The 13,883-nt window shown below is 40.9% G+C and overlaps 1 protein-coding gene and 1 long non-coding RNA gene across 2 annotated transcripts; both read right to left on the bottom strand.

Annotated features, from left to right (window-relative positions):
• Positions 1 to 8,590: 8,590 nt before the first annotated feature.
• LOC103627173 (uncharacterized) lies at positions 8,591 to 9,364 on the bottom strand. The gene is made up of 3 exons (XR_553456.1): positions 9,305 to 9,364; positions 8,719 to 8,955; positions 8,591 to 8,635 (listed from the first exon to the last, which is right to left on the bottom strand). It is a non-coding gene; the product is annotated as an uncharacterized lncRNA (long non-coding RNA).
• A 128-nt stretch (positions 9,365 to 9,492) lies between these two features.
• LOC103628642 (uncharacterized) lies at positions 9,493 to 12,040 on the bottom strand. The gene is made up of 9 exons (XM_008648811.2): positions 11,968 to 12,040; positions 11,413 to 11,709; positions 11,159 to 11,322; positions 10,937 to 11,081; positions 10,586 to 10,836; positions 10,301 to 10,504; positions 10,128 to 10,220; positions 9,952 to 10,050; positions 9,493 to 9,873 (listed from the first exon to the last, which is right to left on the bottom strand). Exons 1-9 carry the CDS (start codon positions 12,038 to 12,040, stop codon positions 9,493 to 9,495), a joined length of 1,707 nt encoding a protein of 568 aa, XP_008647033.2.
• Positions 12,041 to 13,883: the final 1,843 nt, after the last annotated feature.

The following is a 13,883-nucleotide window of genomic DNA, read 5'->3' as shown; positions in this document are numbered from 1 at the left end:
GAAAATCAACTATTAAACAGAGTCATCTTGACAACATGAGAGGAAGGTACTTTCATGACATATATATCGTGAGAGTTGGCGGAGACAACATTGTCCCTGCCCCTGAGGAAAATGAAGTTGTTATCTACCGAAGCTTTTTTAAGGCCGGACTTCGGTTTCCTTTGAGCAAGTTTGTAGTTGAAGTGCTGAAGATCTACTAGATCTTCCTTCATCAGATCACCCCCGAAGCTATAATGAGAATGGGGATTTTTGTCTGGGCTGTAAGGAGTCAGGGGCTAGAGCCAAGCGCGAAGTGCTTCTGCAGTATGCACGAGCTCTTATATGAGACGAAGGCTACTGGCAAAGAACAGTACCACAACAACTTCAGTTGTTATGGATTTATTGCTCGCCCCAACGCAAGCCACCCGGTGCCAACATTTCGGAAGAGATGGCCCGGAGCCTGGATAGAAGAGTGGTTTTATGTGAAGAATGATTTAAAGACAAGGGAAGACATTAAAGAAATCATCCAGCGCCCCATCTGGTCCCGCTTCGGCCTCCGAAGGCTGAAGGTGGAAATTGATGACGCTGTCGAAGCGTGTCAGAGGGCTTTCAGTACTGTGTGTGCGTTCATTGGCACAAGGGATCTGATTCAAGAGCATATATCCTTCAGGGTATGACCACTTATGGAAAGCTGGGATATGCCAAAGGAGACCACCACCGATTCTAGTGATGGTGGTCTGGTCTGACTGAAGTATACCTTCAGATTTAGGGAGAAGTTTGACGAGCCCAACGACGACTGGTTGAAGTGCATTGAAGCTACTAGTGATGAACTACTTGGAGCATACTCCAAAGCCGAAGATAATGCTTTGTTCGCAGCCTTCGGAGGTCAGGGGAAGAAAAGGCTAAACATGGTATTTGATGCTATTGGCTTCGTATACCCTGATTACCGCTACCCACTGCGAGGACAAGAGAAAAAGAGGAAGATTGCTGCTTCGGTCACCCCAGCTGAGCCTGTGCCGAAGAGCAAAAAGGTGAAGGTTCTGACCCACCGCCCGCGTTACATTGATTCGGCCGTGGTGCCTAACTTTGGCGTAGGGTCCTCTTCAATAGCCGAAGCAATACAAACTGCTCCAATTGCACAGAGCGCTGAAGAACCACCTGTAATGCCGAAGACACATACAGTTGAGCCAGTCAAAGATAAGGTTGATAAGGTTGAAGAGCCGAAGGTTGAAGAGATAATAAAAATGCTAAAGATTATGAGCCCTCCGACAGAGGCAAATCTGCCGAAGATGCAAAAGGCTTCTGCCACAACTCCCAAGAGGAGGAGGATGGCCAACGTACTGGATGCTGTGCTGGAGACTACAAAGGTGTTGAGCCCTGCCCCTGCAAAGAAAATTGCTCAAGCTGAAGCCAAATCACAGGCTGATGCCGCAACTAGGCAAGCAGAAGCCGAAGCTACGCAAGCTCAAGCTGAAGCCGAAGCTGGGCCTTCAGTGCTCACCGAGACGGAGCCTGCCGCGCCTGAAGAAAAAGCGGCAGAGCAAATTTCTCCCAAAAAGATCGAGACTCCTGCTCCCAAAGCTTTGATCGAAAAAGTTGACTACATCATTCGACACGCTTCAGGGAAAAAGTTGTCCGAAGAAGAAGTTCTCGAAGCCAGGCACTATGCGCGAAAGTTGAAATATCCGAAGGGAGCCTTGGTTTTTAACGGGAGTAATGAAGATGATTTCTTATACTGTCTCTCGGACAACAAAGAAATATCCATTTACCGGGAGATAGGTAGAAGCATGGGATTCCCGAAGCTGGAAGACGACCTTTCAATTTTGTCGAAGGATGATCTTGCTGACAGCCTAGCGTACAACAGTATAAAGGTATAGAAGTTAATTTTGAATTTGAGAATGAAGTATTTTATTTGTCATACTCAATTCTTTCCTCCTCTTGCAGGGCTTAATTCTGAGTAATGTCCTTAGGGCGCAGAAAAATATTGAAGACGAAGGCTATACGATTGCCCTTAATAACCTTCATTCAGAAGTGATTGAACTAAGAAACGAAGGTCTAGAAAAGGATAAAATTTTGATTTCTTTGGTAAATAAAGTAAAAGAGGACGAAACTAACTATAAGGCTTAGGCCGAAGCCCAGAAAGCAGAAATTGAAGAACTTCGTAAACAGCTGGCCGAAGCTAAAGAGAATTGCGCACTCGCATAGGCCAACCGAGAGATCAGCGAGTACTGGAAAAATTATCTAGAGAACAATGTTGAAGAACTTCGCCAATCCAAGGAAAGGTGCTTCAAGAAATCCTTGGATTGTGTGAAGAAATTAAAGACTAGCTTCGCCAAAGTGGGTGCCTACTCTACCGAAGAAAACTTCGTGCGAGGCGACCCCGAAGGCGTTATTGAATGGTTAAGTGGAGAAGCGGAAACCTTCGAAGAAATTTTGAGTGATCGTGGGGATGTCTGCGCGTTTTCCGGTGCACGGGGGATTTCATCCATCTTGGAGAAGGACGGGTGCGATCGTATTAAAACCATAGCCCCAGCCGAAGCTGCCCTTTCCGTGGATGATACGAAGGATCCTTAAGCTGAAGCAACCTTGATGGGCAGAAAATTCTACAATGATGTCTGGGTAAATGGTGGTCGAGAGATGGCCCATGAAATTATAAAGAAAAGTGAAAAAGACACCCATGACCCCTGAACAGAAGCAAGACGAGCTGAAGAAGCTGCGGAGCGCAAAAAGCGTATAGGTATTATTTTTTGTTTTTTAGCTTCGGTATTTGTTTTTGTGGCTTCGGACTAATTAATTTTTCCTACTTCAGCTGAATTATCTCCACTGCCAGAACCGTACGATCCCCTAGCTGATCCAAAAATGAAGGAAGCGCTGGACATCATAAACATGGCTGAATCCATTATCGACGAAGTTGTTAACAAATTACTGAACGAAGTTGCAGAGAAAGTCCTTAAAGAGGAATAACACTTATTGTAGAAACATTTTGAAATGGATAATGTATGAGACACTAGAATGGACATTGTGCTTTTATTGTAACAAGACTGTAATATTTGATGTATGTAACTTTGAATCGAATATGTAAATTATTGTAATTTATTTCTTTGTGATGCATGAAACTTACATACATACCGTTTTTGAGCCTTCGGCGAAAAAACACCTTCCCTTCTTTTCATGCTTCATAAAGAAAAAGATCCATGCTTCGTAAAGAAAGATATCCATGCTTCACAAAGAGAGATCCCAAAGCTTACTTCGTGCCTTAGCACTTTTTCATTTTGACGAAGCATTTGCCGAAAATCAGCTCCGTATTCAATTCACGTGTCATTGATGTGATATGATGTATGATGTGATGCTATGCGGAGTGATGTGATGTGATGATATGATGCAAAATGATGATGATGCCGAAGACACACACCCACACGCCCACACTGGAACACACAAGCTCTACATCCCCTTAGGAACGACTTTTGAGCTTCTTCACCTTCTATTTTGGTGATATAAGTTCTGCATCCCCTTAGAAACGTCTTTTGAACTTCTTCGACTTCTATTTCAGTGGTATAAGTTCTGCATCCCCTTAGGAACAACTTTTGAACTTCTTCGCCTTATATTTCAGCGGTATTTGGCTCTGCATTCCCTTTGGAACAACTTTTGAGCAGAAAACTTACGCTGCACTCCCTTAGGAACGACTTTTTGTAGTTTCGTCAATTTCGGCTCTGCATTCCCTTAGGAACGACTTTTGAGCACAAAACTTACGCTGTGCTCCCTTAGGAACGACTTTTATAGCTTCGGCAATTTTGGCTCTGCATTCCCTTAGGAACGACTTTTGAGCTTTGTAAATCTGTGAAGAGATATATTTCATTCTGATAGAAGCAAAATCATTACAAAAAATTAAAACTAAATTTACATTGTTTGTTCCTTATTAAAAAAGCAAACTGGCATAGAACATAAAAGTATTTCAGAAGTAGGATATTGTTAAGTATACGTGCTTCGATTCTAGTACAATACTATTGACTGTACGAGCTTCGGATTCCTCCCTGAATTCACGTTGTTGTTGGGAGTGCTGGCGCCCTTCTGGCTGCTGGCTTCGGGAGTAAGTAGGTTGCAATAGTGGTGGCGGTGGGAGCTGAGGCCAAGAAGCCTGTGAATGGCTTGCCGAAGCAACAGAAGCTGCAGGTTGGTTGCCCACATATTCTTGTATGTAAGGAGAATGGCACGAAGCAGTATGTAGTACTTGCTTCGGCTGATTCTGCCGAGCTTCTGCTTCGACAATCTCCTTTTGCTTTAGGATGGTGATCTGGCAGGTTCTTGTAGTGTGACCTTTGTCCTCTCCACAGAATAAGCAATAGATTTTCCTGGGCTGATCCCCATATCTTCCTCTGAAGCCCCTAGCGCCTCTGCCCCTTGGAGCTGGCGGCCTGAAGGAGCTTTGCTGCTGTCCCGAAGACTGTGAAGTGTGCTATGGCCTCTGAAGATGGCTTCCTTTGTCATCATTCTGACTGGAGCTATGGATTGATCTGAAATGCCTAGGGTGGACTCTCCCTCCGAAGCCCCTAGTCATCTCACAAAATCTGTAAGCTTCCTCCCTTCTTTGTCGGAAGTCATTGTCAGCCCGGATGTACTCATCCATTTTCTGAAGTAACTTCTCCATAGTTTGGGGAGGTTTCCTGGCGATGTATTGGGCTGTAGGTCCTGGCCGAAGACCCTTGATCATGGCCTCAATGACAATTTCATTGGGCACTGTGGGCACTTGTGCTCTCAGTCGCAAGAACCTTCGGACATACGCCTGCAGGTATTCCTCATGGTCTTGTGTGCACTGGAACAAGGCTTGAGCTATGACTGGTTTCGTCTGAAAGCCCTAAAAACTGGTAACCAACATGTCCTTGAGCTTCTGCCATGACGTGATTGTCCCTGGCCGAAGAGAAGAGTACCATGTCTGGGCCACGTTTCGGACCGCCATGACGAAGGACTTTGCCATAACAGCTGTGTTGCCTCCATATGAGGACATTGTTGCCTCATAGCTCATCAAAAATTGCTTTGGGTCCGAGTGCCCATCGTACATAGGTAGCTGAGGTGGTTTGTAGGATTGTGGCCATGGGATAGCCTGCAATTCTGCTACTAGGGGAGAAGCATCATCAAAATCAAAGGTACCATGATTAAAATCATCGTACCATTCATCTTCATTGCATGAGCCCTCTTGACGAAGCTCCCAGTGTTGGGGCCTTTGGTCGTGATCATCTTGAGTAAGATGACACACTTCCTCAGTAGCTTCGTCGATCTTCTTCCAAAGGTCGGCCAGCCGAGCCATCTTCTTTTTCCTTTGCACCTGCTGGTGAATGATTTCTAGGTCCCTGATCTCCTAGTCCAACTCCTCCTCCTGAAGTGTTGGACTAGTGGCCTCCCTCTTTTGGCTTCTGGCCTCTCGGAGAGAGAGAGTGTCTTGGTTTGTGTCCAGTGGCTGTAGTGCAGCCCCTGGCGCTGTTATCTTCTTTGGCAGCATGACGAAGGTTGATGCTTTGCCGAAGGTTGTGGAAGTGAGTACACCGGAGGTGGGCACCAATGTTGTGGACTTGTTCTCAAATGCTATGAATTAAGAACAAGGCAATACAAAATGTTAATGGTTAAGGCCCTTCGTCCTTTGAAACATTATCTCCCTTAGGATATAATGATCTTCAGACGAAGGTCCTGAAGGACGTACCTTCATCATTGCAGTATATATATATATATATATTAATGGAAGAAGAAGCATATGAAACATAAGAAATAACATGAATAATCATATGACATCTTTAACATATCTTTATTAAATCATAAATGAATATGAATAATATTGCATTACACTTGTACCTTCGGCTTGACAGAAGGCAAAAGTCCGAGCGTGACGTGCGAATGAGTACAAGTCAGCGTGAACAGTACGGGGGTACTGTTCATCTATTTATAGGCATAGGGCGCAGCCTGTATGAAATTACATCCATGCCCTTCATATTTACAATTGACTTAAGGATAATCTATCGAGGACTAAATAGCCTTTTCCTCTTTAAGTCGGTTCCTTTTTCTGCTACTGAGCTGAAGCTTCCTCACGCGTAGCTTCGGAATTGATTCGGCCTTCATCCCGATCGACCTTCGTCCTGATAATGCTTTTCGTATTGTGGACAGCTTCGTTCCAATTCCAAAGGTTCCTGTACATATATTTCACTTGGAGAACATTGTTAATCCTGTTTTTGAGGACCTTCCACTACACCACAACCCAAAATCTGCAACTTACTGTCAGTCGCTAAAAGCCCTTTTAGCGTCTTACAATCCGTCGCTAAAAACATATGCCGACTACACATATCAGACGCTATAAGTGCCGTCAGGATAAATCTATAGCGATGCACGGTTTTTGCCGACTGATCATCTAGCACTAATGAAACATATGCCGACTGACTTAGATATAGCGACGCACGGTTCATTAGGATTTACGCTGACTAATGATTAGACGCTAAAAAGTCTTTTAACGACTGTAAGTAAGTTGCAGAACATATAAACTAATTAATATATGTATATATATCTAAATTTGAATAGACAATAAATATATTATTCTGCATAAGCATCAAACACAATTGGCAGATTAACATAGTTTTCTTTGAACATATCAACATAACAACCGTTATATTATAGCAGCCAATACATGTTTAGCTACAACAAAAAAAATAGAATTCATGATAGCAGCCATTATATGTTTAGCTACAACAAAATAGGATACATGATAGCAGCTGTTACATGTTTAGCTAACCAAAATCAGGACTCAATCTACAAAATGATTCATCTCTGAGTCTCAAACAAAAAATCCTACATATAGCATGCCATGCCATGACATGTTTAGCTACAAATCAGGACTCATTGTCTACAAAATGCTCTATCAGTCTCTTGTTTGTCCAACTGCAGCTTGCCTCTAGTGTCATCCACCTGCAATCCAAAGATTACATTTGAATAAGTTGCCATCCACAATGAATTTCTAAAGCAGAGCGGATCAGCAATATGTCCATTTTTTAACAACAAAATGCTAGTCTTCAAGGCCACAAAAATGCAGAGCAACATTACCAAAAAAATGTGTGGGTCTTTTATTATCGTGCTTAATCTATGATCTTAAATCTATGATCTTAATGTATCACAGAAGTGGGTGAGTATGAACAGCTAGCACATAAAGCAAGGATCCAATGGCTGCAGATTTGTACTTGCCTCAACTAATAAAGCTATATATATGAGAGCGAGAGATAGAAGAGACAAAACATTCATGAGTATGGTCAGACAGATCGACTTTTAGACACTGCAGAAATTACGAGAGTTAAAAAAATGCGCTTGGAGGTTGAACCAAAACAAAACAACTTTAGTACTCTGCGTCAACAATTAAATTGTTGTAGTGTGAAAAGATGTGTTCATGTGTCAGCTAGCACTAGAGTCATAGTTACAGCCATACTAGAATGTGGTGCTCTTTCTCTTCTCAAGGTCCCCAGCATGATCACTATCTGAAAAACCCAGAAGATCATTTTCAACTCCCTTGACATACTTACAGCCATACTAGAATGTGCCAGCTACAAATCTGATAATTCGTTTGATAGCACTGCAATGTTCTGCATTTGGATTCTCAGTTTTAGCCGTGGTGATCGCGTTCTGGCGCCGCGCCACCAGTTCATCTGTTTGCTGTGAGTGTTTGCGAGCTCGTCTGATCGCTGTGAGTGTTCCCAGTTTGGGTGCTGGATACTGGAGCGAGCAACCACATGACCGGAACCAGATCGCTGCTAACACAGCTTGATCAGGGAGTTCTGGGTTCATTCAGTTTTGGTGATGGCTCTCGGGTGAAAATCCAAGGTATGGGTTCTGTAGTAAGTTTGGCAGCTGCTAACATAGTAAGTTTGGGACAATTAGAGGAAAAAGGTTTTACTTATGAAGGGGGCAATGGGAGACTGTGTGTGTATGATCAAGAACACAAACTGCTTATTTCTGCTCCTAGAACAACGAATAGGTTGTATATTGCAAAATTTGGTATGTCTTCACCTGTCAGTTTATTTGCAAAATCTGAAGGTAGAGCAGGTGTGTGATGGTTGTGTTCTGGGGAAACATTACATTTTGAGAACGTATGTGGAAACAGGATTAGAACTGGATTAGAAAATGGACAAACAGGATTAGAACTGGCATTTTGAGAACTGGGCTCCAGTATGTGAAAAAATTATGGGGAAACATTACATTTTGAGAACGAATTCATGGTAGAACCATTCCCACAGGTGTCGAGTTTTAGAGCCCAAACAGGATTAGAACTAGTCCATGCTGACTTATGTGGAAAAATTACTCCAAGAACTATAGGGGGTGCATTCTAGCAACTAACGCGAACTGAAATTTGAGAACGTACTCGTGTTCTCGATCTTGCAGCGCAAAGGTCTCGAAAATCTGCAGCTATGCGCCTAGCTTTAATATAGTAGAATGTGGCTTGTAGAGAAAGAGAGAAAGAAACAACAAATAGAAGCACTACACATTGTGGCTAGAGCTGAAAACATACATGCACTATATATACAAGTGAGCTGAAAAACCGAATACTTGGAATGAAGTCTCATGTAATAGGTAAAGCAAGTTTTAGCATACCTCCAATACCTTGGGGTGATCCTGATGCCTTGCTAATCTTCATCTATCATGGATATAATTTTAGATTGTTTAGTCACTCGTCACATATGCAAAAAGAAGAAGCAAAGTAATAGAGTAGTTCATTACCCTCTTATAAAGCCAAGCAACTGACATTTGATGAGCATCAGCCATCGTCTCTACATAACCATAAGGACAAGGCAAAATGGCATCCCTTTTCAATACAATGTTCACAATAACTTCACAATATTCTTTCCCAAGAGGCACACCTCCTAGCAAAGTGTTAGGATTAGTTGAAACAATTGTTCCCTTAGCCACAGGTTGCTCAGGTCCAATAATGGCATATAATATTACATCCTTTCCAACCTAAGGCAAAAAATAAATTTATTAGAATTGAATCAATCTATAGAACCATATTAAATCATAATTAAAAACATGAAGGATGAGACTAATATAAGTTCATCATGTTGAATGCGAGAGGGGGGCTCATTCCTTGGTGGGACTGGGTGGGCTAAACTCGTAGTGATGCACCGTCAAGGATGCTTTGGTGGGACTGCACCTATAGGACTATTTTGACGGTGTTGAATTGTTGGGGCTGCCCTAACATGATTGTTTTGATGGCGTTGCACTATTGGGGCTGCACCAACAGGACTGCTTTGATGGCGTTGCACTGTCGGGGCTGCACCAACAGGACCGTTTTGATGGTGTTGCTCACCATCATCACAGTGATGATTGATGTGATTTTCTGCACAATCTTCATCTTCTACAAATTGAGCATCATGTTGCGCCTCCACATCATGCTCTTCATACCTTCGGCTCTACAAACATACAAGAGAGAGAATACATAAAGAATAAATCTGCATAGGGTACAAATATATTTCACTAGCATTGAACTGAACTCCATTAGAATGTAACTAAGTTGTTGAAATACTTTACCCCAGTCTGTCGTGAATTTGAACCATTATGTGAAATGAGTTCCACATCTTGCAATTCCCTTGCCACCCTTTCCTCTTGCATTTGCTGCTCCAATTCAGTTATGCGTTGTTGAAGAGCTACTTTCTCACATTCAGCCTTTTTACGGGCCAAACCTTCCATCTGCAGTCTTGTGGGTGTGTAACACTTCAACCCTGGGGTACCAACATCTTGGGGAGTTGGTCCTAAACCCAAAGCACGAACACGTCCTCTTGGCTCCTTTTCTCCACAAGCAGCAGCAAATGCATCGCCCTCTTGAATTGTTCTTTGCTTCAACTCTGGATGGGCTTCAACTATGGCTTTCAATTTATTCTAAAAAAGATGAATAGTTACAATACTATATAAAACAAGAATTAGAGCCTACAATTCTTCTTCGAGGAATGAACTTACAATAATTGGTTCTGCATGTCTTGATGGAACTCCATTTTTTCTTGTATGTGTCTTGATATAGACCTCATCTCTTCTTGGAGAACGCCTTAGTTTATTAGCCTGCAAGTTTTGCAAATTTCAGCACTGAGATATCTACAAACTAATGTTTTAAAAAGTTCATGGAAAGTTTCACATACTAGTTCATGCGCAGAACAAGCAAAGCTCTTGCTGCCTGAAGTGTGATGATTTCCCACCTTTGAACGACATTCTTTTGCTATTTCTGAGCGAGTCTGAGTACAAGGTACATAGTGCAATTAACTATTGAAGAGCAAATAATGTGATCTCAATGGGAATATTAGTTTATACTTACTTCAGATTCAGATGACCTCCAATATTCTATGAGAAACTTCCAATCATCATCATTAACTCTGCCTTTATGTCTTTCCTTTAGGTCTGCATCTGATATGTTTTCATCAAAAAATTGATGCTTTAATGTTGACTTAAAATCCTTCCATTTCCTTCCGGCGCTATCCATAAACCAACTGAAGGCAGCATCATCGATATCATAAATTTTCTATTTTTTCATGCAAAAGTAGCCAATTAGTGTATATGTGGGTAATAATGTACTAATCATCAAAGTAGGACAATGATATACCTTCATATCTTCCCACACCTCATACTTCTTTTGAGGATCCACAAGTCTCCAGTCAGAACAAACAACTGATAATTTCCTTCTCACATGGCAGCCAAGAGCACTAGAAAACCTTCTACAATTGTCCCCAATAGGCTGACCATATTTATTGAGTTCTACTTTGATTTTAGGCATGCTGGGCTTCCTTGCAAATATTTCATCCAATCTAGTGATACCCCTTCCTTTCCTCTTCTTTTCTGCGATGTTGCGTGAATCTATTACATGTAATTTAAAATATGAGAAACTTGCTACAATACATGCTATAACAAGATACATATTTGCACAACAAGATATATATCATACATGGTACAATACCTTCATTATCACATAAGAAATCTCCAATTGATTCACAACCAAGGTCTTCATTAATTTGTTCATTTCCATTTTCAACACAATTCTTTTGTGGCCTTGCACGCAGATTGTGACCTTCAGTTGCTACATCACTAGTGTTATGAATCCTCTGCAATCATTAAACATGGTGTAAAAAGATGTTTTGAAATGAACAAATCCTATTTGAAGAGAATATATATACATAACCTTAGTTCTTTTTTTAGTTCTACCATGTTGATTCATATTGCTCAAAGTAGGGATATTAAGAGCTTCCAATCGCCTTTTGTTTTCTGCGATGGTTGCAAGTCGTTGTTCCCCGTACTCGTTAAGGGAGGCATCCTTATCCCTTCTTCTTCCACTTGCCATCTTTCCTAAAACAAAGAAGAAAGAGTACAACAAAACAGTGTCAATGAACTACTAGCAAAATAATGTAGCTACCCATGTGCATAGATAATACTTACTTTGTAGATTTTTTTTAGATTTTTTTGGATCAACAAAGTAACCATCTATATCTCTTCTAGTAGTGGGGACAACACCATTAACAATATCAACAGTTACATTTGCATTCAGATCAAATAATGGCACAAATACTCCATTATCAAAATCGGTATGCTCATTATCCAAATTATCCAATTCAAACACATCTCTTGGTTTAGAGTGAACAACAGCAGCCCACTCAGTATCAACTGGATCTGGAACATAGTACACTTGAACTGCTTGTGATGCTAAAATGAAAGGCTCGTCAGATAATTTGTCACCTGTATTGAATAAATGCTTAAAGTTCACAGTTGTGATGCCTAACTGATCAATTTTGACCCATTTGTCTTGCACACGGTTGTCAACCCAATCACATTTGAAGAGCACCACATTTCCTTTATGGTGATAGTTTAGTTCAATAATTTCCTTGATAATACCAAAATAGGTTTTCTTTCCTATTATAATGTTATCATTGCTGCCCTTGTCAAAGATTGTTGACTCCGCAACCACAACAACCCCACTATTTTAAATAGGTCTACCCTCATCATATGATGCTGTGTGAAAGTTGAACCCGTTCATGTTATAGCTACTATACTTATTTGCAACCGTCATTGGTGATTTAGCTAAAATTTTAATCTTATCTTGTGCTTCCCCACACATTTCCTCTACCTGTGGGATTGAAATGCCACTATTAATGTGTGTGCAAAATAATCTCAAAAGACATTTGGTAAGAATTATCCTTATACTTACATGCAACCTAAACCACTCATGAAAGGATTCATGCTGTAAGCGGTTGATATCTCTTTTATTTCGATGACCAATTGAGGACAAATAGTGAGCATGCTTGCTGCAAAGGTCATCTTATATATCACTTTAGCATACAAAGAAAAGCGATCATGTGATGACAAGAGATATAGATAACTTACTCCAAGTAAGGGGTTATATTGTCGTAGTTGAACAAAACATATCTATGAGCTTGTAGCCATGTTTTATGGTCTAAATTAACTAAACACTTCCCAGCCAATCCTTGGCCAATGGTATGGAAGAAAGGAGTTGTAGTACAATCTTTGTCATACTCATATCTAACTTGATGGTTCAATTGAGTCTCACCATGTAAATAGTGAGCACAAAATGTAAGACACTCAGTAAACATAGACCATTCCATAATTGATCCCTCACAGTGACTCTTTGTATGAACAGAACCCTTCAATCTCATTAGATACCTATTCACATAAGTAATAGGCATGTTGAAAATGTTACAAAAATATTGTGTAAGTAATTTTTCACTAAACTACAATATGAATAAAGTGTACCATGATATCAAAAAATTACCTCTCTATGAGCCACATGCTACGAAAATGTACCATCAAGTGTACCATGATATCAAAAAATGAAGGCACGAAAACGGTCTCAAGAAAGCTCAGGGTTTCAGCTATATTAGCCTCAAGCTTTTCCATATCGCTTATTCGAATGACAGGTGATGAAAGTTTCTTGAAAAAATTACTTATACGAATCACTCCAGCACTAACTATTTCTGGTAATATTTTCCTCAATGCAAGCGGCAACAAGTGTTGTAGAATAATATGGCTCTCATGACTCTTAAGCCCAATTATCTTTCTCTCATTAACATGTACATTATGACGTATATCAGATGCATAACCCTTAGGAAACTTCACACCTTTAAGTACTTGACAAAATAATTTCCTCTCATCATGACTCATTGAGTAAGGTGCAGGTGGTAAATAAAATTGGTCTTCAACTTTAATAGGATGAAGATCACTTCTAATACCTAAAGCTTGAAGGTCCAACCGAGAATTCAAGTTATCCTTTGATTTCCCATCGGTGCCCATGAATGTATTAATTAAGCTTTCGCTCACATTCTTTCCTATGTGCATGAAGTCAAAATTATGTCGCAACATTAAATCTTTCCAATATGGTAGCACGAACCAAATAGATCTCCTTTTGAAAATGACTAATGGTTCCCCTTTCTTGCGTCTCTTGCTTGTTGGTTTCTTCCCAGATGTGTCCTTGCCAAAAATTGGATTAAGATGTTTAGTGCACTCCAATATTTCCTCTCCCGATAGTGGAGTAGGTGCTGCCCTAAACTCAGTACAGCCAAATTTGTCAACATCAAATCTAAATGGGTGGTTTTCATCCAAAAATCTGCGATGGTCCATATAGCAATTCTTGCTACCATTTCCAAGTCTAAGTGAACTCGTGTAGTAATGGCAATCAGGACATGCTGCTTCACCTGATGTGACAGATCCAGATGCATATCCTAGGCCAAGGAAATCTGTAATAGTCCATATTACTGCAGCTCGCAGCTGGAAAAACTCACCCTTTGAAGCATCATAGGTTCTGACTCCATTAACAAACATATCTAATAAATCATCTACAAGTGGCTGGTAATAGACATCCATGTCACTACCAGGACTATTTCGGCCAGGAATCAGCA

Source organism: Zea mays, chromosome 5, assembly GCF_902167145.1.
Source record: "Zea mays cultivar B73 chromosome 5, Zm-B73-REFERENCE-NAM-5.0, whole genome shotgun sequence".
NCBI classification, from domain to species: Eukaryota; Viridiplantae; Streptophyta; class Magnoliopsida; order Poales; family Poaceae; genus Zea; species Zea mays.
This window is presented reverse-complemented; position numbering and strand designations above follow the sequence as displayed.